Raw genomic sequence first — 24,428 nt, 5'->3', positions numbered from 1 at the left:
TCTGTGATGAATTCAGCAGGCCCCATTTGATGCATAGATCAACCTTTCCGAGGGTACTTTTTTGGTCGCCATCGAACGCTTTTACGTTCTTGCGACTCTGATGGATCTTTCCAACATCGTAGCCCAGTTGAGTAAGAGTTGATTTTGGGCAAATATTGAGCCCAGACCCATCATCAACCAATACTCTCGCCACAAATTTATCCCTACACTTGACTGTGATATACATGGCTTTGTTATGCATTGCTCCTTCAATCGGCAACTCATCTTTGCAGAGATTTGATAGTTCCCAATAACATGGCCCACCATAGTGGCCAAGTTCTCACTACTCGTCCATGCCGGTACATGCACTTCATCAAGCACTTTCATTAGCGTTTGTCGGTGGTGTTGAGAGCTCATCAAAAGAGATAGCACAAAAATCTGAGCGGGGTCTTCTCTAAGTGCTTGATAATAGAATATTCTTTAGGCTGCATCCTTCGCCAAAACTCTTCAGCCTCACCTTCTGTGATCGCCCTTTTTTGGTTGTTTTCTTTTCTCGGCACCTCTTGGTCCAGATTATGTGGGACATAACATCTCCCAGAGCGTGTCATACCATGCGTTGCAGCTACTTCCACAACAAACTCTTTTCGGGGAACTATGGAGGAGACTTGAGCGATGACTGGTGGTGCGGCCATGACGATGAATTTCGGATGGGTGTCTATGCTCAGTGAAGCCACTGCCTACACAATCAATTTGGAGTTTGTCTTGATCATGGTATCACATATGGACCAATCCTCGTCTCTTTCGATCATGTGAATATTTGTATTTCCATAATTAGGCAATGGATTGTTATTCACATTAGGGGCCAGCACCTGGACCATGATTACTTTTTGATCAATTAAGTCCTGAATTTTATGTTTCGGGTTAATACATCCCTCAGTAGTGTGTCTAGCTCCGCCTGAGTGGTAAGCACAACGTTGATCAGCCCGGAAGAATCTTGTTGTTGTATTGATATTCTTGGGATCGACTGGTTGAACCTACCGCTTTCAATCGTTCAAAGAGTTGAGTCCGAGTCTCCATCAAAGGCGTGAATACTCAGGGAGGTTTTCTTTCAAAATTGGGTTGAGGTAGTTTGTTATATTGGTAAGGTGCTTGGTTATGGGGTTGTGGAGCTCGGTTGTTTTGTGGGGGATTTTGATAAACGGGTGCGGCAACGTGGAAGCTTGACTGAGGGTTATGATAGGTAGGTGTAGTGGCTTGGTAATTGGGTTGAGGATTTTAGTACACTGGTGGAGGTGTTTGGTAGTTTGGTTAGGCGTAGAAAATGGGATGTGGACTATATGGAGCTGACGGGTAGGTAGCTATTGGAGAGAATGGGTAGGGATTACTGGTGGCAGAACTAGACATGACATGCTCTTGTGGTTTCGGACCAGGGGTGTAGGAGACGACGAACACATCATCCTTCTTCTTTATATTAAATCCCATAGTGCTGGCGTGTACAACTTTGTTAGCAGCCTGTAGGGCGGTAAGGTTTGTGACCTTCCTAGACTTAAGTCCATCTTCTATGGCTTCTCCCATTTTGACCAATTCAGAAAAATTTTGTCCCATCATAGACAACATCCTGTCGTAGTACTCGGGCTCTTGAGCCCGAATGAAGACGGAGGTCAACTCAATCTCACTCATAGGGGGTTGTACCCTTGCAGCTTCTGCTCTCCATCGAAAGGCATATTCACGATAATTTTTCGTAACTTTTTGCTTGATTTTCTCCAGATAGTTTCAGTCAGAGACCGTTTCCATATTAAATCGGAACCTGTCCATAAACGCTTTGGCCATAGCTCCCCATGTTGACCATTGGCGCAAATCCTATAAAGTAAACCATTCTAATGCTTCCCTGCTCAAACTTCGACTGAATAGCCTCTTTATCAATGCTTCGTTATTCTTCACTCCTACAAGTTTGTCACAGTAGGCTCGAAGGTGGGCCATGCGATTTTCGGTGCCGTTGAAGGTGTCAAATTTAGGCGTCTTATATCCTTCTGGAAGGTCAAGGTACGAATGCATGCATAAGTCCTCGTACTCAAGACCTACGACCTTTTGTGAACATAGGACGTTTTTCATAGTCTAAGAAAAGGCATCCTTCATCGCACTCATCTCCTGATCACGTTTTTCCTCCTTCGCGTTCCATTCCCGTTCTATTTCTTCGTAGGGGTCTATTCAGGCAAACCTTGGGGTAGAGTGTTTGAAGTGTGGGTAATATGTGCTGGTGGAGTTTGGAAAGATATGGATGGGTATATAGTCTGGTTTGGGAAGGCAGGGTTATTTTGGTGAGTATGTGGCAGAGTTTGGTAAGCAGGTGCAGTATTATGAGAGTGACTAGTGTTTGGTATTTGGCTTTGGTTGAATGATGGCGGAGTATGGTATGAAGCACCTGCGTAAGGTGCGTTTGACACAGTGAGATAGATGGTGGGTGGGTTTGGGATGGATGTAATTGGCCTTGTAGTGTAGGTAGGGAAATGGTTTGGTATGGGCGAACTTAGTGACGGGAAAGGTGGTTGAGGCTTCCTTATGTCAAGCAGTGGTATGTTAGCTACGGCAACCAACTTTGCCAAGTCATTGGTTTGCCTCATCTTCTCTCGCATATCCGTCATTTGCTGGAGCAGATGGGCAAGAAGTTCATTGTTGTTGGCGTTATTTCCTTGATCTGAAGCTTCGGGGTCTCTTAAAGAGACGTCAGTGACCCTCGCCTCTTCGCTTGAAGTACCAGTCATTTTTCCTTTTCCCTTTTCTAAAGATTGGTTAGGAAGGGATGATGCAGTTGCCCTAGATCTCGTAAAGTATGAATGGTCGGCCAGTTTGAGTTCCAACACAAATCAGCCTCTCTCCCTGTTGAGAAAGAAAAACTCAAAAGGTAAACAAGTTAGTGTATTATTCGTAATATTTAAATGAGCCATAACTTGACAATGTTTGAGAGACAAGGTCATCGTGAATGACTTGATAATTTTTACGAGAAACTTAAGACTAGGGTGCGATTTTTGAGAGACAAAGTCATCGTGAATGAGCCATGATCTGACAACTTTCTGAGAAACTTAAGACTCTAAGAGGATTTTTTGAGAGACAAAGTCATCATGAATGAGCCATGACTTGGAAATTTTTCTGAGAAACTTTCGATGGGATTTTTTAGAGACAAAATCATCGCGAATAAGTCATGACTTTACAATAGACTCTTTGGCTTGAACGATTTTGGGTGAACTCGATAATATATATTTAGAAATTTTATATGCCTAAGGTGCTTTAACGGACTGTTGGAGTTGAATACTGGATTAATCATTTTCAAGCAAAACATAAACGCATAAACACATAAGCAGTTAAGATAAGTATATCAAGTAGCACAAAAACAATTTATACAACGCGCCCTATGTAGGTGACCTTTTATGTCAAGGTAGGCCTAGCGATTTGAAGGATATATATGCCATTTGTTAAGCCATTCCATTGCCCCAAAATACACTTTATTTAATAAGATACATAACGAAATTTAATAAAGTGAGCCGAATGGAGATACATAAGTGAGGGAAAGGGAGAAATACATAAAACATAAACCCACGCAGGGACAATAAGTACTTATGACGTTGTGGATGGTCCCTCGCTAGTCCTTGCCCTTTTGGCGTTTATGACGACGTCTAGAATGCGATACTGGTTTGCGAGTAGGAAAGCATCAGCTAAACGTCCCTTATTCTCAAGTCCCAATGGAAGAAGAGTCTTCATTTGCTCTTTTATCTCATTGTCGAGGCTGATTAAACCGTTTCTAACAGTTTCCAACTTATGGGATAAGTCGGCTATGGCTTGCCTATCTTCTAACTGCTTTTGTCGATACATCGTCTCTTTTTATAAAATCTCTCTCTGAATAAAAAGTAACTGGATTTGGGCTTTAGACTCGATGTCTCGAACTCGGTCATATATACATTGGGCCCAGGAATGACGGTTCCTTGTAAATATGCTTTTAACCAAGCTTTATATATCTCATCACATCCCGCTTGGAATTTGTTTCGGGCCATAGTTCCAGGCCCATAAAGTTGACAACCCTTCCACTCGCGGATGACGTTCTTGACATGAGGAACTATATCTTCCTCATAGTCGACTATATACTGGCTCATGTCCCCTACTCGGGGTATTTCTTGCATTCTTCCAAACTGTCTTAACACTCTCACAGGTACGTAAGGTCTGATCCCCCTAATCCCCATGAGTGCTAAGAAAAGAAACCTCTTTTCACGAATGACGACGTCTTTGGAAACAAAACTGTTGAACATCCACTGAACATCTCCTTCTCTCAAATCGGTGAAGATTTGGGCCCATTCTTTCTTGGACCGTCTCTTTCGAAAATTCTTCAAATGCAAACGCATTTCTGGAATCCAATATCATCGCCCTTAACTTGGGTGTGGAGAGTCTGTTCCCCCTCGTCTTTAATAAGGTGTTTAATCATCCACCATTGCAAAAGCAAATTGCATCCTTGGAAGAACCTATGTCCATTTTTGCACCTACCTAAAGATCGGTAGATATCAACAATGATAATAGGTGCTAAGGAGAAGTAAGTGATTGTTTGGTCATTGCGAATGCTGTAAAATATGGCATGAGTAACCATGACGATGTGCGGGTCAATTCCGAGGCTCGGGCCTTGAGGAAATACCATGGTTCCCAACAGACATATAGGAAAAGCCAAGGCTCGTGTTTTCTCCCAAACTTCGAGTGTAGAGACCTCTTCTTCAAACATTAGAAATCCATTGGAACGACCAAAACGGATATAAAAGTCGTCAAAGGATATATTTGAACCCTGTAGCCAGTCTGCTTTGACAAGTGAAAGTTTGTCTTCCATTTCCCGAACACTTGGTCTGCGTGGAACTAAAATATTATGATCGGGTTTCCTTCTACGTTTCAAACTCATACCAACACTCTCGAGACAGTCTTTAAGCTCTTCTATTGTCGGGGTCAATTCTATATCTCCAAAACGGAAAACCATCCTTTCACAATCCCAATGCCTAGTAACGGCTTCTACCAACTCGGGCCATGCTACCATGTTCATTAGTGATGGTAGGTGACCTATATGACTGACGACCTCTCTATGTTGACCTTCGCTTAAGTTGGCCCACCATTGTTTCAAAAACTTGGGCGTCTCGGTAACCATACCAAATTTCAAAGTCTTTTGTACTAGAGCCATCTACAAAACAAGGAAACGGTTAGTAAACCGTCCCTTCGGGGACATCCGATAAAATTGGAACGATACAGAGAAAATTAGCATGGCTCCTGCGCAAAGATGACACGCACAAATCGAGAAATGGTCCAAATTAAAAAAAAAACGGTTAGTAAACTCGCCCCTAGGAACAATGGTTCGGATAACTTGGCATGTCCATCTTTCAAAATAACACATAGTTGGATGAATGTCTTTAGGTCGTAGACCATTCCGACACAATGTGGTTTTCTAATGGATTTAATACACCAAGGGTATTAAACCAACTTAGGCAAATGCTCCTAAAAAAATAGGTTTTGGCTTCGTTCTAATCTTAGGTTGACTAGAGTGGGCTTTGAAGAGACTGGTACCCGAGCGGACAACTCGAGGCGGAACAATGACGACTGTTGGCCGGCCCGCAACCAACTACCCGCCAGGGTGTCCCAGAAATAGGGTTTTATAGTGGAAGACGGCTGCAACCCCGCATAACTGCTTTTGAGAAGTAATGAGAAGTGCCATTTGGCGGAAGTATGCCATGAATGCAATGACCGCATACGTATGAAATAAACATATAAAGCATAATTTAACAAATAAAGCAAGTAAGGGTTAGCCACAAAATGTTAATAAAATCCTTTTGGTTAGAACCTAAATGATGTCCCCAGCGGAATCGCCATCTGTTACGCTTCGTTTTTACACTCGCGTATAAAAGCGTACCAATAACTTGGCTCTTTGTATGAACACAGAGTCGCCACCTAAATTTTACGGAATTAGGAAACCATTTTGAAAAGGTATTTTAAGAAAACCTTTATTTTAGTACCAAAGAAAGGGTAAGGGTTCTGATGATTTCCTGAGGAAGGTATTAAGCATCCCGGGAAATCCGCAAACGCTGTTACCGACGGATTTGAACATTTTTGGCTAAAAGAGTGTAACTTATTTTAAAAGTAGGAGAATTAAGGAAAAATTTAACTAGTTATTCATATTCACTTAAAAAAAAGTATATTTTAGAACGAGTAAAATCGAATCATAAACTCAACTTAATACTTAACTATTTGTACTATTTTCACTTTGTGAAATAATTCAACTATTCAAATATTTCAAATAAGGTTCCAACGTTTAATCATTTAAATCCAAATTATAATTTTGAATTAAATTCGACTTTGAAACTAGATGAATACCGTTATTATAGACTTTAGTTTTCTAACACGAAAAAGATATAAAAAGATCTTTGAATCATTAGAAGAATCTTTAGGCTAAACTAAAATCTGAAAATTACTACTCTTTTTTCTGAAAAATTGTTATTAATATCTGAGTCTTACTCAATAAAGAAGAAGAAATCTTTTTAAAACTTGCAAGTGAAACCTGTTTAGAGCATTTGGTATTTTGGAACAAAACACAAAAAAAAAAGTCAGTAACATATTTCAGATCTAATAAAACGCAACTTATTTGAACTTGAAAGCTAGTTTTGAAAAAGAAAAGAAGGCACAACAAACAACTCCACGTTCATAATCTATGTGGGGATGATCATCTAAGCTTTAAAATTGTTAGTGCAAAACATATACAAAGCATGAAATAAAAGAGTCAGAGAGAATGGATTGAGCCTTAGGCCCAACCGCTGCTATGCTACTTGGGCTGAGTCCAAAAGAGTCTAAAAATGCCCCTGTCCTAAATTTCTCTCGGACTTTACCCAAGATTTTTTTTTTGCAAACTTACAGGAATGACTACCTTATTATAGGGTCTTACCATTAGTAACTATCATTTTATTTATTACATTTCGTAGCTACCTTTTTAGTTAATTACCATATGTATTGTGTGTATTTACGGTGTAGTAAATAGACTCAGAAGCTGTATCTTTAAAAACAGATCCCTTAAGAATAGGCATTTAATTTGGTCTTAAAAATGGGAAAATATAATTCATAATAATATCTTTCATAATCTGCTCCACAAATTTAGCTTCCATTTCCATATTCTTCACGATTCTCCTTCTCTCCACCCTTCTTTTTCAAATGCAACGTAAGAATCAATATCTAATATCTGGCAATCTGCAATTGTTCTAAAAATAAAAAGTACAAGAAGCTCAAAACCCATAATTATCAGCAAGCAACGGGAGTAAGGAAATCCTAAGGTTACATCTACATATTAGCTAATACAGAAATGCCTATCTTACAACTATCCTATTGAGGCCACTATCAGCATACCTTCAGTTAACAGTATACCTTCTCACTTACATGTCTATACAGAGGACAACATGCAAATCAGAACAATTAACAAGCTTGTATCGGTAGCAAATCTTTCTACTTGACTCGTAAATCAAGCATCACTGTCATCACTTTCGGATTTTTCTGCATCGCCATCACCCTCTGGTTCCTCATCATCTTCTTCCTCATCACTCATGCTATTTGTTGTGTTGTTGTTTTCCCATCCCAAATACATAAATACATACGATATCTCTGTATGTATTTTTGTATTTGAGACAATGTATTGCATATCTCTTATGTTTGTCACGAGTGTTAATGTATTTGGCACACTATATAGAATGGATTGTTGTATATATAATTCTGTAGGTATTTATGTATTTGGTAGACTGTTTCATGTGTTCATTATCATATGTACTAGTGTATTTGAAAGTATGTGCGTATTTGAGGACACATTTTCTGCTTGAAATATGTTTCAGATATATACATATATGTCTGTGTGTATTTATGTATCTGAGATAGTGTTTTCATAAGCTATCTCAGATACATAAATGTTAATGTATTTGGCATACTATATAGAATGGATTGCTGTATATATAATTCTGTAGATATTTATGTATTTGGTAGACTGTTTCATGTGTTCATTATCATATGTACTAGTGTATTTGAAAGTATGTGCGTATTTGATGAACACATTTTCTGCTTGAAATATGTTTCAGATATATACATATATGTTTGTGTGTATTTATGTATCTGAGATAGTGTTTTCATAAGCTATCTCAGATACATAAATGTTAATGTATTTGGCATACTGTATAGAATGGATTGCTCTATATATAATTCTATAGGTATTTATGTATTTGGTAGACTGTTTCGTGTGTTCATTATCATGTGTACTGGTATATTTGAAAGTATGTGCGTATTTGATAAACACAATTTCTGCTTGAAATATGTTTCAGATATACGTCTGTGTGTATTTATGTATCTGAGATAGTGTTTTCATAAGCTATCTCAGATACATGACTTTCTCGAAGAAGTTAGAAGGATGTTAGGGAGATGGAATTAAAATAACCGGAGAAATGGAACTTACACGTTCACTACACTCGGTAAAAAGTTTCAGGACATGCTATCAATCAACGAGTATCTATGTCTACGAATGACGGTATGTTTTAGTTTAATGCTTATTATAATTTATTTGACAAACTTGTACTTGTACTAATCTGGTGTTTCTACACATTATATAGATGTGTATTTGGTATCCATGAACAGTTAGTATTAATGTAAATTATATGATTCTTTGAAAATTGATATGTATTTGTTTAATGGTTTGTTCATTTATTTTAAAATTCTGATTGGTTCAATAACAAATACATGTAATATTTATTTTTTCAGGTAGAACCGTCAACCGAATTCGTGTACACAGTACATGATAGAGGAAGGCGATTCATTCTTAATTTGAATAGCAAAACTTGCAGTTGTAATATGTTTCAACCAGATGAAATCCCCTGCCCGCATGCATGGGCTGTCAATAAAAAGAAAAATTTGGTTGCTCATGATTATTGCTCTGATTTGTTCAAACCGGAGACCGTGTTGAAGACATATGATATACCTGTGGATCCTCTACCTGACGAGTGTGAATGGAACATTCCCAAAAACATCTTGGAGGATGTGGTTTTGCCACCAAGATACAAAAGACTGCCTGGTAGGCCAAAGAAGAGGCCTACCCATACAAGAGACCGCCTGGTGTTCATGTATTTTTAACACACAAAAAAAAAAAGGCAACCCATGTTCCGGTTAGAAAATGGTGTTGTCTATTCAACCTCATAACACTGCATATGTGGTATAAAAACGTACGTATTGTTTCCGAAACTGATGAAGTTGGTTTATTTTTTGTAATTTTTTTTATTGAAATCATATAGTTGTGCTGGTCATGTCAAATACGCAAGATGTGTTTATTAAACTAAAACAAAAATGAATAAACTTTACTAAAACATACGTATTTTGTGAACCTGGTGAATTAAACATACATATTTTGTGAACCTGGTGAATAAATGTATTTGTAGATTCATGATGTCATATTTTACTGTATTGTTTCCAAACTTCAGATATATTTGACAATATATGGAACTAAGTACATCAAACATATGGAACATAAACCCCCTGAGATTTCTTTGGTTAAATGATAATTATCTAACATCAGTCAAAATACATCTAAAAACATCAGATTGTTTGCTCTAATGAAAAAAAGGACAAAAAATATCGAATGCACGAATAGTATTTATCAAACATCAATTGCATCTACATTGTCGTAATCAATTGCTGGCCTAATCGGTCTTGGTGGAACTTCATTATCACTCTCAGCTTTGTCAGCAACCTTGCGTTCAGCGTAGTCCCATAAGAGTGCACCGTATCTCATACGCTACATGTGTGCCTCAATGACATCTGGAATCCTTTCACCCGATGTCAAATACTCAGCATACACTGCCACGAAGACACCATAGTCCCTAAAAAAAAAAAAAAAGATAATAACTTATATTAGAAAATATATGTTTCAAGTTCTAAATAAAGTATTTCAAGTTCAAACAACTCATGTATTTTAGAAGAATAATAAATTGATAGGATATATCATGTATTTGATACACTATGATATTTTTAAAAATATATGTTTACTACTTACGTGCTACCAGCAGTTTGATGCGGCAGATTTTCAACATAGACAACTTCAAGGATATCGATCTGTCCCTTATCCGCATATGCTGGGTCTTTCACCAAATCTATGCTTTTTTTATTTACATAGAATCCAGCCAGATGTAGGACATAAGCATACAAGCGTGTGCAAATACAAGCGTGTGCAAATAAATACATATAATTCGTATATTCAAATACATGATAATCAGTTAACCATTTGTTAAAATACACAGTTAGGTGTAACAAAACATACAAAAAAGTGTTCAAATACATGATAATCAATTCTTCATTTGTTCAAATACACAGTTAGTTGTAACAGAAACATACAAGTGTGTGCAAATACATATAATTCATATGTTCAAATACATGATAATTAGTTAATCATTTGTTCAAATACACAGTTAGGTGTAACAGAACATACAAAAAAATCAAAATATATATAACACATGTGTTCAAATACATGATTAGCAGTTCTCGCTTGTTCAAGAACACATCTATACATGTGTCAAAACACATGATTCGTTAAAAGATCAAAGTCCCAGGAATTAAACATCAGTAATAGTAGAGATTGAAATACATTTTAGCTACACATACATTTATTAACATAAAAAACCACATATATTCAAAGAAATGCCTGTTTCTTCGCAGGTAATTGCTTTTCTTCCGGTTCAGCCTCTACAACTTGTTTTTCCTTGCTGTCCGGAACAATATCAGTAGTTTTTCTCCTCTTCATGACTGTAGCCGAATCTATTTTCTTTGAAGATTTTGCAATTAGGGGATTTTGAACTCTTCGAGGATTATGAATATTCTTGAAACGCCTTTCAGCAGCCATTTTATACATATTTTGCTGCAGCAACATCATGTTATTGTTGAGAAATCCCCAAATCAAAAGAAGGAAAATCTATATTTTGAACCGTAAATGGTATACCTCGAGTAACCCTATTAGGTGTCGTTCCATCTGCCATTAATGGATGTTCTTCAAAAACCTAATAAATGGAAGTTGAATACGCTTCAAAATCTGGAAAATATGAAGTAATTATGAACAAACTACACTAATAGAATGTAAAAAACTTACCCAAACACAACTTTCCCCAATTTCCGCAACAATGATTTGAAGATGAAGAATCATGAAGGAAGATATTGGAGAAGAAAAAGGAAATGATTGGAAGTTGAATACGCTTTAAAATCTTTGAAAATAGGAAGTTATTACGAAAAAAAATACACTAATAGAATGTAAAAATCTATCCAAATACAACTTCCCCAATTTTCGCAACAATGGTTAGAAGATGATGAAACGTTAAGGAAGGTAGTGGAGAAACAAAAGGCAAGGATTAATGTTGCTGGAGAGAGAATCTAGCGAATTTAATTGACTAACCGTTAAACGTGGGATTTGGGGATATGGGGGAGGGTTTTACGTGTGTATTTGGCCTCAGTAACTAAAAGTTACTGATATAGCTATGTGTGGTAAATATGAAAAGTATTTTAGTTACTATTTATAATTAAATTAAAGGGTAGTTATTATTAATAAATATGTCTTAAGAGAAGCTACAACCAGTAAAAAATCCTTTTTTTTTTTCTTGATCTATTACTGCTGCTGCTCCTTTATACTTGGGCTCGCATTTTCTTTCCTTGCTTTAGCACGAAGGGGACAGAACAAAGAGGCTGACTTGATGAATTTTATGTTAGGTCAAAAGCCCGACATATTATGTGATGGTGAATAGAATCCACTAGACTCCGAGGATACGCCATATGCATATAAAAATATGAAGAAAAAGGATTAGCAAGTGTACATAAGAATGGATTGGCATTAATCTTATGTTGAACATACAAACACAATTAGATCAAATAATTCTGAACAAAGAAGAAGCCACGGACTGTTTTGGAATATACTACATGTACCATTACATTTAGCAAGATCCTTGTTACCCGGACAACAGATATTAGATGGAAAACTTAGAAAAAGATAACTTATGGGAGAGTTAATTATTTTAACTGGAAACAACTTTGAAGCTATTCAGAATTTGATCAAAGCTTAGCTTAAAAAAAATCTGGTTTTATTAAAAGACAAACAAAGATATCTGTAATAACATGAAAAAAACAATATAGTCAGAAACTTAATAGAAATCAATTTGTTCAAGATTTCCCTCTCAAAACATAGTGGAAGAGATAAAAAATTTTAAAAAAAAAGAATTGTTTTCCTCTTTTTGAACCAAAATACAGCCATATTTTGGCTATGTCTTGAATAGCATTTCATGCTTGTATATTTTTTCATAAACTAAAGGAAGTAAATGTTTTTTTTTTTTTTTAATTCAGAGTAAAACAGACGACATGTTCAAAATGTAATATAAATTCTGAGATTATATAGACCAAGGCAAAACAAGGACAAAGCGATCTCAACTTAAAGAGAACCGAAACTTGAAACGAAAGAGTCCGCACATAATACTCATTCAAAGAAAGATGGAAAAAGTCACATTATGGCTCCGCACATAATACTCATTCAAAGAAAGATGGAAAAAGTCACATTATGGCTGGACTTAAACAAAGCAGCATACGGTTTCTAGCTCTTTGTAAGGAAAAATACATGAAGGAAAATAAACTTCATGGGAGCTAGTCTAATTAAAAAAGTGAAGGTACACATAGAAAGTACTGAACCCATTTTCTGGACTAAATGTCTACTAGTAACGCAGTAGTATTTTAATCCTAAAAAAAAAACTGGAGTAAGCAATGGAGAGATTTCAGAATGACAATCATATTGAAACAAGAACAATAGCCATGTACTTATGGTTTTCCTATATTTTAGTAAGAATCTGATGCTAAATATACTAACAATGACTGAAATAATGCTTCTATAGTAAAACAAGATCAAACAACCCAAAGTTCAGATTTAAACAGGGATAATCGCATAAGCTTGTTATTCAGAATTTTTTCAAAATCGAGAACAAAGAGAGGAGAGGGATTACTGACCTTGAATCTTAAAACAAAGAGAGAAGACAAAAAGAAATTATACTACTAATCCCTTCTACTTAGACAAGATCTATCGGCATCAAACACTTAGCTTTCGAATAGAACCTAAACAAGATCCGGAATTCAGTCTTAAGCTAAACGATTCAAACTTAAAAGAACCTCTATACTCATGAGTAGAAATAATTTCCAATTGAAATTTCTGTTTTGAAACTAAAGAAAAAGGCAGAGAGTAGCAAATACAACCCAGCTAGACCTAGGCTAAGGCCAAACTGATTACTAACCCTCCTCCCATAATCAGAACTTAAACGAGCACGCAACAAACTACTTTGAAGCTAAGGCATAAAACAAAAATTGATCAAATAAACTACTGCAATTAACTAGTAAACTGAAAATCACACAAACTGAATATGTTGGGACTCTTTAGCTAATTAAAACATGCGTCTTGGCTATTAAAAATACTTGATAAACAAAAAGGAGTTGAGTGAAAAACTTAGCTCTTTAAGACCTGTTATCCTCAACTTATTGTCAAAGCAAAAAAGAGTATGAGCTTGAACTAGTAATTATTTAAACACTCGGGAACAAATAAATAAAACTGAAGTTAAGTCAGTTTTAGGCATGCCAAAGTTCAAATCATCACACCTTGAATTCTATTTAAAAGAGTAAAAAGAGAGTTTTTTTTTTAACTAAGGTGATAACTCAACATGTGCAGAGATTTTAAGCAAGTAATGGCTCTTGTAAACTTCAACCTCATAGCATGCTTTACATAAATTATCCTAAGGTTAAAAGGTCAGCTTATGAGTCTCATACGACATAAAACACAAACGGCCATGCTTGAAACACATTAGGAGGATATGTAATTCACTGATGTTCACTTTTACAGAAAAACTTGAGCATCTAAACACTTGGTAACAATCTTCTATATTTGAACACAACTTATTCGAAAAGACAAAGTGGTAAGTTAGAGAAAACGTCAAATTGAAACTGGTGAGAGAAAATAAACTGCCATTAAACAACATTTCAAGTAGAAAAGATTTTTAAAATGAATTTTCAAACCAGTTTATTAAATACAACAAAAAAGGACTGAGAACTAAGCTGAACTGTTTCGTGCTCAAATTGTTGAAACATCTTTTTAAAGAAGAAACTTAGTCGTCGCAGGAAACAACACAAAAGAGACCCGAAAAACAAACTCAAGTGTTTATTCTTATCCGTAATCCAAAATTTGAGCTTTTCATTACCAAACGAGTATTAAAGTGCCTGAGTGAAACTAACACTTTGGCATACTCTAGTTCTTACCAAATTAAATATAGAAGGAGAGGGAGATTCTTTAGTAGGTTGGGAACTCTTTACGAACATAAACGAAGACGAAACTAAAATTTAAAGATAACAACAGGGTTTTTCAACCATTTTCATCTTTCAAACAAAACAGGACAGAATGGTGTCATCTATGCTCGCACAAGTTTTTTACGTGTGTTAAGAAAAATAACCGAACCAGATAACTATGTCGGTGCTACTACAGGCCTAATTTTGAAAATATGGTCTTAACTACTAAAGAAAAGTCAAGAACTCATTCAGGTCCTTACCAAAACAATTAAGGTAATTATCTCATAACTACCTAATCAAATTTAAAACAGAATCCATGTAAGATGGGAATTTGGATATTACATGATGATAGCTAACTATCTTTTCATGAAAGAGTTTAACCTTAGGCATTATTGAACTAGTTCGATATCAAGGATTCCCAAATTTTCCATCTAATCTCTAATAGTTCTGAAAAAGGAAAAAAAAAAAAAAAAAGATTTCAAGAAAAAGGTAGTCTAATAGATCTTAAGCTATAACAGATTTACTAATCTTTTACGACAGAGATTCCTTTGAAAGAGTTTACACACCAGCCTATCGAACAAGAAAGAAACAGTAAACTAACTACTCCATATCCACGTTGCTAAAGATTAATTCCTAAAAAAACCCTTGGTTCAATGAAACGAATCAGAAGTTCAGAAGCACATCAAAATCATTCTAAGATAAGTTCAGAACCAAAACTTAATCTAGACTTGTGATTTAAGCGAGATCTTTTTTTTTTTTTTAAACAAAGAGGGATGAATTTTGTAAAAAAGGTAAACACCTATTTGCAGCAGCTCTTTCAACCCTTAAAAATCCCCCGCCTTGTCGAACCTCGACTATTAAACAAACAGCCACCACTATGAACAAAATTTGAAAGTATCGACTCATATTTAATCTAATTTTGAACTGGAAAGTAACATGTCGACCATGCTCAGTCTTGTTTCTGATTGGAGAGGACTAGTGATTAAGCCTTAAGATAAGCATCGATCATTCAAGCTATACTGCTATAGTTGTTCTTAGCATAACCATTAGCAATAGACTTTTAAGGAGAAGAACTAACAGCAACTTCATACTTTCGCATAAAAGAAAAGATCTTTTTTTTTACGGTCCAACTCAAACGAAATTAGATTTGAACCAATCTACATGAAATGGTAATGCACAGAACTAAAAAATATTCAAGCAAATACTAAAATGAGCGTGAAACATCACTAACTAATGACTTAAATGAAATCAAATTATATGATACAACTTGAAGACACAAACATGGAATTCTAAGACTGAAAGAAAAACACTGGAAAGTAATCTCAAATCACACTTTCACACACAAACTAATCAAACAGATGTGAACTTGATCGAATCAAGAGAACCAAATATTTAACGAAGGTTACCTTGTTTGTGTGCAGCGACTGAGGCTAAGTCGATGACGAATCCTACTTTCACCGAAACACCCGAGTTTTAGTATTCAAATAGAAACAAAGCACACGAGTGAATAAAGATGAGAAAACCGAACTGAGAAATCAGAGAACAAAAGAAGCAATTGTATTCAGATTTGTTGGGGAGATCAATCTCTGGTTTAGATGGTCACCAAGACCATGTATTTATACTAAAAACAAGAGGGTATTTGAAATTTGAAAATCATCCAAGGAGGGGGTGAGGGTTCGATTGAAAAAAAAAAAGAAATGGAACAACCAACGGGTACAAGAATTGATGATTTTGGTTGAAAAATTTGATATTGCCCATCAAATCCCCGGATCCTCTGGGATTCGTCACATTTTCTACTGACTTGAAGACTTTTGAGGCTGATTTCGTGTTAGAGAAGATGAAGGGGCGTGGATGAGAGAGATGAACAGAACCTCTGACATGGCTAAGCTAGGGGAGAAGATTTCGGTGTAGTTCTGTGTTGAAAAAATTGACGAAAATGGGGAAGGGGTTAGGGTTTTTTGGTGGTTGGGGGTGTGTATCGTTGATGAAGATGAGAAAACCAGCACCCTCTTTTACAATAGAATGGACTGGGTCATACGTTTTTGTGGACTCAATAATAAAATGGGTTGGCTGTATGCATTTGGTCTTTGATTAGCCCAGACTTTGGGATTAAAAGAGGAGTTGAACTCCAATTCAAGGTATGGCCAAAGTTAGATTTAAACATGACCTTTTCTTACAATTGTTTTCATTTTTATCAAATTATTATCAATAATTTTTTTAATTAAAAATCACTGTTTAGCAATTGACCCGAATTGACATAAAATTTGAGATGAATTAATTATCTTAATCAATCATCTAAGCTTCTTGACTTTACCAAAGTAAAATATTCACTTTCAAATATGGACTAAATATACTAATTACACTGTGAATGACTTTAAACTGGCAAATTAAAAAATGCATACGTTATTTCTTTTCTTTTTTCTTTTATTTTAGGCTAACTTGATTTTCACATTGACAAATACATTCTGTTATTAAGAAGACAATATAAAATAATTTATATTAGGGTATTTTGCCAAATGAAATGACAAAAAATATAGAAAATAACTAAGGAACTATTTTTGATTTTGCAAACGATTATTCTATTTTGTTTCAAAATTTAAGAAGCTTGACTAATTAATTAAAGATTTCAGAGGGCAAAAATTGGGTGTCAACAATGTGATGAAACCTTTTATTGACAAATTTGTGGTTGTTTACTTTGATGATATATTGGTGTATAGTAGAACCATGGATGAGCATGTTGAGCAATTGAAATATGTGTTTGAATGTCATGACTCCAACTTACGGGCCGTGTGGGCACCTACCATATTACTAACTAGTAGGCGAACCCTTACCAACCAACCCAATATTCAGCCAGTTTTATTTATAACGAATTCTTAATGATCATAAATTTAAAAGCAAATGCTCATACAGACTCTATTATTGATACAAGAAAACTGAAAACTTCCCGAGATCTAGTCTAGACAGGTACAACAGCTCCTATTACACAAGGATAAACAAAATAAATGACACAGCCTCAGCCTGGAATGAGATGAGCGAGACTGTAGGAAAATGTCTGGTAATCCACACGAAGAAACTTCAACTTAAACCTATAACATACCAACACCCAAAAGGGTGTAGCAAGAGTAGTATCAGTACACCACACGTACTGGTAAGCATCATAGATCGACTATGATTAGTTCACGCAACACAATATAAAGTCAATAGGATAAGAAGATAAGCCAACGGGCCCGCAAGACTCCCAATATAGATTATTACACCGATACGAACTCACCTCTATACTTCATGTTAATTCGGTTCTCTTATTTCCACAGTATTACCGGTTATCCGACTAGTCAAATGTAGCCCTATTTTGTAGCCCTTTAGGCCAATTAATTAAGTCTTAGCTCTTCATTTACACTAACGTCTAATTCCTGATTTTTAGCCTTAGAGCTTTCCATCCAGTTCACTTACTAAGACATGATGCATCAACAGAACATACTTACCACACATCTACCAAACATGGGATTCCCTAAGTCCACTAGACTTAATGCAGAAGTCAATCACTTAGTGATTTGTTCTTACACTTACCTTCATATTGATCACCACTTCACACAACAAAACACAATCATAAGAGATGCACAATGCAATATGACAGACTGATAACACACAATCATGAGGACATCGAAGTATGAAATGTAATTCAATGCAAAGGCTATAAATCAGGTTGTACATACATGCTAACTGATGTCATTGCTCAGTAATCATGACCTGCAAGGGACCCATGGCATCCATGTAACACTCGTTCCGGACTCACTCCTCGGACCTGAGTCATAATCAAGGCCACATCCTGACCCCCGGTCAAATGTATCTTTTTATATGTGTAAATATATTTAACCTTACATCACCTCCAACGCTCGATTATCACGCGGTACTACATATTCGTTCCAACTCGGCCATAGGCCGGAAAGCACAACTGATGCTTACTCAGACTTTCTGCTCCATGTATTACCTCGTAACCGCATGCAATATATGCAATGATGCCAATGAATGAAAATAATGTCATGAGTTATGCCCTTAATGGGCGTAGCACTATTATGCCTTCCTTCAATCCACCCAATGCAATCCTCTTTATTAACAAGAAGGACAATCATATGACTATTTCAATATACTTGACAATAAATACGAAAATCAAATATACCTAGGAATAATTTCTCTAAACAACGGAATACCCTTTTTTAACCACGACAAATAACCACTTCCTATTCCGTAACGCATAAACATCACAATAGAAGCATTCAGTACCCAATTATATACTGACGGTTACCCTAGTTACTATTTACACAAAACTTCCATTTCATAGTGAATATATCCATCCAAACTTCGTGTCCGAAGACCTAATCATGCAATCTCCCATCAACTTTATATGTATATACGATTCACTAATCAAAGTCTAACTCAAGTAAACCGTAACCTACCTCGATGACGAATAGCCATTTGAATATCTGTGAAATACTCGCCCTCCTAGCCCTTATCCGAATCTGTGAGAGATAATAGTTGTAGGGAAGGATGTGGAGAATGTTGAAGGAGCCTCTTCTTCTTGGTATCAAGGGTTTTTATTCTTGTGAAACCTAATAGCAGCCTTGGAGGGTCTTTTATTAAAAAGGAGGGTGAAATATAAACTGAGCACAAGAAAAACGAGTCTACTGATCTGTGACGTCCGCTGCGGCGGACATCGCTTCGCTATAGCGGGACCGCTGCAGCACTACGTTGGCCGCTATAGCGCACCATCTTCTGCCCCGAGCCCACGATTTTTAACTCTTTCCAAAATTGATTTTTTTCCACTATTAATCATTTAAACACCCCATGGGGCTTACTATTTAAGATCGTAGACCTAGATTGGGCATGTGTTCGCAAAGTATTAAATAACGACCGGGCGGGTCATTACACCAGATACCAATTAAACCACCGTTCGTCCCCGAACTGCGTGGGGTGGGGTAATGGTCACGCTCCTAGACCTTACAAAATAGGAGGCAGGATTTCAAGCTATCATCACGAAAAGGAAAATTACAACAAAGCTGGAAAAAATATAGCCCACTACAGCGGTCAGCCGACCGCTATAGTGGTACCGCTGCAATCTACCACCGCAGCGGTACTCAGGCAATTTTAAAAAGTGGGGTGAATTCAGTTCACCCCCCACTTCATGTTCATTCCCCATAACTGAAAAACTACTCCTTTCCCGTGAATTTTCTCCCCCTATTCAACTACTTAGACCCCTCATCTCCCTCTCCACTCCCTTTTAACCACTCTACCCTCCCCCCCCTCCCCTTCATTTCTTAATACACTACTTACATTCTAAGGAAAAGAGAAGAATCTCCCGGTAGCCCAAGCTTTATTTTTATGGCAAAGCTTGCAGATCTCTCACTATTTCAACGTATGCACTCTTTCTCATTGTCCTACAACTTGGTTATGGCCTTCTATTTCGAAATTTCCATGCCTAAGTTGCTAGATTAGAGAAAAATTTGGGTTCTTTGAACAAGGGGTTTTGATTTCTTGGGGTGGGAAGTTCTTGGATCATGGAAGGTTATTTCGTGGTTCATACTGATCTAGCATCACTTTATACTAAAGATCTGCTTAAAATGAGGTAGTTTATATTGGGGTGGGGGTGTTTGGTAGAGTTGCAAATTTTTAATGTTCTTGCTTAAAATTTTGGTGCTCATTGTAGTTGGAATAGGGTGTTATAGGTTGTAAGAGTCATGCATGCTATCATAGTACTTGATCCTTGCCAAACATGTGGAAACTATGGTGAAAATTTGGATTTTCTAAAAGTTGGGTTTTTGAGAGTTTCGTACTGGGGAAGACGGGTCCGTTGCGGCGGACCTCCCATCGCTACAGTAGTATCGCTGCGACGATGGTGTGTCACTGGGAGCAGACCTTATATTTGGGAGCTACCCTCTATAGCGGGCACCTGCTCGCTATAGTGAGCCCGCTACAGCAATGGGGCGACGCCATGGCGGAGCCTTGTCCACTGTAGCGGTCCTTTGGTCGCTATGGTGGCTTCGCCACAGCGAAGCTGCCTGAGGCAGAACTCATAGGCCGGGTTTTTCAACTAATTCATGCATGCCCTATCACCGTTAAATCTTTGTGCCACATTATTCTAACTCGGTCTTCCCTTTTCAGGCTAACTCTCTTATTTTGCTATGGCGAATCTATAGCAACAACAACAACAACAACAACAACCACTAGTTTCTCCCACATATCTTAGGTTCGCCTCCTATGCTTATAGGAGGTGTTACATGGAACAGCAGACTAAGGGCCTGCTCCATGAGCGGGCCTTCCTTATGGACCGGGTAGAGGAGCTGGCCCCGGAGTTCTATCAACTCCTACATCACATGGGTTGGGGTCCACTGGTAGAGGAGCCAGGGGATATTAACTGCAACTGGGTAAGGAAATTCTATGCCATGCTCCCTACTATTGATTGGACTGCCCAGAGCTGGAGATCGTTATTAGAGGGGTCAACATAAAGGTTGGTACTGAGGCCATCAAACCTGTTCATGGGTTGCCCAACCTTTCACAGGTTGAGCACAAGGCCAAGGACCACGAGAGAAATGGGCCGTGGTCAGTGAGGATGCTAGTGAAGGAGTCTAATAGGAAGAAGACTACATGGGGTGTTACCCGTTCTGCCATTAAGAGCCGTCACTTTAATCCAGAGGCTCAGAGGTGGCTGAACCTCATTGCCCGATGGGTTCGCCCTTCGAGCAATACTATTGATATCACTTACCCCCGGGACTTTGTGGTTGCTTACATTTTGGATGACTTGCCCGTAAATGTGGGGATGCAGGTGATCGAGGAGTGGCGGAGTTTTATGGCCAAGGCTGGCCCGAGCTTGATACTTCCCTTCCTGATTACCCACCTATGTCGTAATGTCAGGGTGCCCTTAGAGCCTGGAGATCGCTATGTTGAGTGTGATGTCCTTTTTGATCCATTTAAGGTCAAGGGAGCATAGGGCAGGGGCAAGAGAAGGAGGGTTGACTCGGAAGATTATGCGGATAGCGATGGCTAACAGGGCGGCGACGGGATGGTCAGTCACAGGCCCTAGGTACCTTAGAGCGCATGGAGGCAGATATGGCTGCGGTGAAGGCGTCCATGATGGGGTTTGCATGGCCTTCCATGGAGGGCGGGTTATCTAGTAGTGCCGCTGGAGCGGGCTATTTCATTCCTGATCAGATGAAGAGTTATATAGATGCCCAGACCAAGATGAGGGACGCTGCGGATGCCTTGCAGGGTTCCTATGGATCTTTGGCCCTGTCACGACCCAACCCCGTGGGCCGTGACTAGTGCCCGAGCTGGACACCCATACACACTTACTTACCAAATCATCCTATCCACGACTTATCCACATCCAAAATATATTAATTATGACAGATATTAAGGGTAGATGTTATCTTAAGCGGTCGCACATGTCAAACACATCATACAGGAGCCGCCAAGGCTGTCGTAGAACATATCGTCCAAAGCATATACATAAGTATATATATACGTACAAGCCGTTAAGGCTGTCATAGAAAATAGGACCGCTTAGACGCAAATCACAGACATAACCGAACAACAGCGACCCATGACCCACATATATGTCTACAGGCCTCTAACAAAGACAACAGAATCATATGACGGGACAGGGCCCCGCCGTACCCCTGAAAAGTCATGTACACATAAATATATACAACGGAAAAATCTGTACCAAAACTGTGGGCTCCGGACCAAAGGAGCGCTCCAAAGCAGCATGATAGAAGACCTAAGTTGTCGGATCACAAGCGTGAGCATCTGTACCTGCGGGCATGAAACGCAGCCCCCGAAGGAAGGGGGTCAGTACGGAATATGTACCGAGTATGTAAAGCATGAAATACAGAAGGCAGAACCATAACCGAAATAACCAGTACCAGAGTGAGTACACTATCCAGAATACCAAAATGTTTACCTTCCAGACACAGATCATGTATACCGATGTCGGATGTCAGAAGAAGTACAAAAAATAAGTGAATCATCCAGAGTGCCAAAAGAGCTTACTTTTCAAACACGGATCATGCATGTCAGAATCATATATCACATATGCATATAACGTGCCCCGACCCTCCAGTGAGGGACGCGGTAAATCATATATCATATATACATCTAACGTGCCCCGGCCCTCCAGTGAGGGACGCGGTAAATCATATATCATGTATGCATATAACGTGTCCCGGCCCTCTAGTGAGGGACGCGGTAAATCATATATCATGTATGCCAATGCCATGTATCATATATGCATGTAACGTGCCCCGGCCCTCTTTTGCGGGACGCGGTGAATAGAATCATCATATGCCATCCTGGCCACCGCCCCGTCATCATATCATCATCTCATATATATATAACGTGCCCCGGCCCGCAAGTGAGAGGGACGCGGTGGACAATGCAGAGAAGTACGCACGAGAACATATCCTGGCCCGGGCTCAGTGAAGGACATACCGAGGCTTGCACGAACAGAGTAGTGCGAAACCATATGCACACAAATCAAGACCCGATAGACAAGTATACTTATCGACACTTGAAGGCTCAGAGACAAGTTTCGGGTCAATCGGATTTAGTATAAGAAAGTTATGAGCGTTCGAAGTACAGAACCTTCTACGAACGTTTCAGAAGCCATTTCTTGGAAAATCAAAGCAACAATCATGTTAGGTACCTTTCAAATATCGCTATGGATCACATCAAAGTGCCGACATCATATATCATATATACATATAGCAGATTCAAGCATGCATACTCATAGAACATCATCATGTGTGTTGCTGCGGAACGTACAGCCCGATCCATGAATATAATATTTTACTGTCGAGGAACGTTCGGCCCGATCCAAGTCTATATGCAAAAATTAGAAACATTAATACTTACAGAATCGTTTTAAGAACATGAACTCTTATACTTGGCTCACTATCTAATTATGCAATAGTCTCAACCATACTAAGTATACTCATATCAATAGGTCAATAAGAATCGTAGACAAACTCGGAAGCTTATCAAATAGAGCTTCGGAATCATGGATACGTATCGAAACCATATGAAGTGACTTATGGAGATAAAAAATATTAGCCATCCTAGTGGCTTCAAGAATAGGAATCTTTTTGGAACCATACATATACGTCATTTACTTGTTTCATAAAGATCATGCCAGAAGAAAGAAAGGGGAAGCCTTACATACCTTGCCCGCTTTCTACGCTAATCCAAATTTGAGTCTTTGGCTCGCAAGATCTACAACAATGTTCGTACATACCAAACATTAGCCATAAACACTTAGGAGTCCAATTCCAAACCAAGACTTTATTTACAGAAATTTCGGCAGCATTTCCCCTGTAAATTCAACAACCCCGAGAATTCAACTCGGCCAAATCATCAACAACAAATCCGAGAATTTAACTCGGCCAAATCATCGACAACAATACCAATAGTCACTCTAACAATATCAACAATCAATTCAAAACGCATTTCAACGTTAACGACATTCTTTCTACAAACTTCAACGACATTTTACTTAAGTTCAATTCATATTTGCTTACATATTCAAGTACTAATCCGAAACCATTCGAACAATATTCAAGAACGCCTCAAACAATCCGCTCGACATTTCAAACGGCCAAACCAACACACTACCCGAAATCTTCCAAACTCAACAAGAACAATGACAACACGTTTCTTTCTTTCAACTTCATGAATTACACCAACAATTCACACTAACAACATTATCTTCCATAATTACAAAAACACTATATTCAATTCGCATTAACTTCTAAAACAAGTCTCCAACCATTACAACTTCACCAGGATCATTAAACTTTCATTATCAACATGGAATCCATAACAACAACAACCAAAATACTAAGTAAAATTGGCCCCTTAACCCTACACAACACACACGGCCACAACTATATACACACGGCCACAACTATATATCCATATTTTCATGAATTTCACCCATTTGTACATACTACAACATACACAACCATCCATATCATATAAAAAGAGAATTAAATCTTACCTTTTCCCTCAACTTTCCACTTGACTAG

The 24,428-nt window shown here is 37.9% G+C and overlaps 1 protein-coding gene, 1 long non-coding RNA gene and 1 other non-coding gene across 4 annotated transcripts; 2 read left to right on the top strand and 1 right to left on the bottom strand.

Moving 5' to 3' along the window:
• Window positions 1-5,211: 5,211 nt before the first annotated feature.
• On the top strand, window positions 5,212-5,314 carry LOC132638862 (U6 spliceosomal RNA). Its single transcript, XR_009581927.1, has one exon. It is a non-coding gene; the product is annotated as a U6 spliceosomal RNA (small nuclear RNA).
• Window positions 5,315-8,539: 3,225 nt separating this feature from the next.
• LOC132637605 (uncharacterized) lies at window positions 8,540-9,144 on the top strand. The gene is made up of 2 exons (XM_060354671.1): window positions 8,540-8,545; window positions 8,776-9,144. The coding sequence occupies exons 1-2, from the start codon at window positions 8,540-8,542 to the stop codon at window positions 9,142-9,144; spliced, it is 375 nt and encodes a 124-aa protein (XP_060210654.1).
• A 384-nt stretch (window positions 9,145-9,528) lies between these two features.
• Window positions 9,529-16,445, bottom strand: LOC132636145 (uncharacterized). 2 transcript variants are annotated; one of them, XR_009581056.1, is made up of 5 exons: window positions 15,762-16,445; window positions 11,147-11,798; window positions 11,000-11,057; window positions 10,061-10,918; window positions 9,529-9,887 (listed from the first exon to the last, which is right to left on the bottom strand). It is a non-coding gene; the product is annotated as an uncharacterized LOC132636145 (long non-coding RNA). The 2 variants fall into 2 exon arrangements; XR_009581057.1 differs by lacking the exon at window positions 11,147-11,798.
• Window positions 16,446-24,428: the final 7,983 nt, after the last annotated feature.

The sequence above is a fragment of the Lycium barbarum genome, chromosome 4 (genome assembly GCF_019175385.1).
Source record: "Lycium barbarum isolate Lr01 chromosome 4, ASM1917538v2, whole genome shotgun sequence".
Classification (NCBI taxonomy): domain Eukaryota; kingdom Viridiplantae; phylum Streptophyta; class Magnoliopsida; order Solanales; family Solanaceae; genus Lycium; species Lycium barbarum.
The sequence above is the reverse complement of the archived record's forward strand: the minus strand, read 5'-3'. Positions and strand labels throughout refer to the sequence as shown.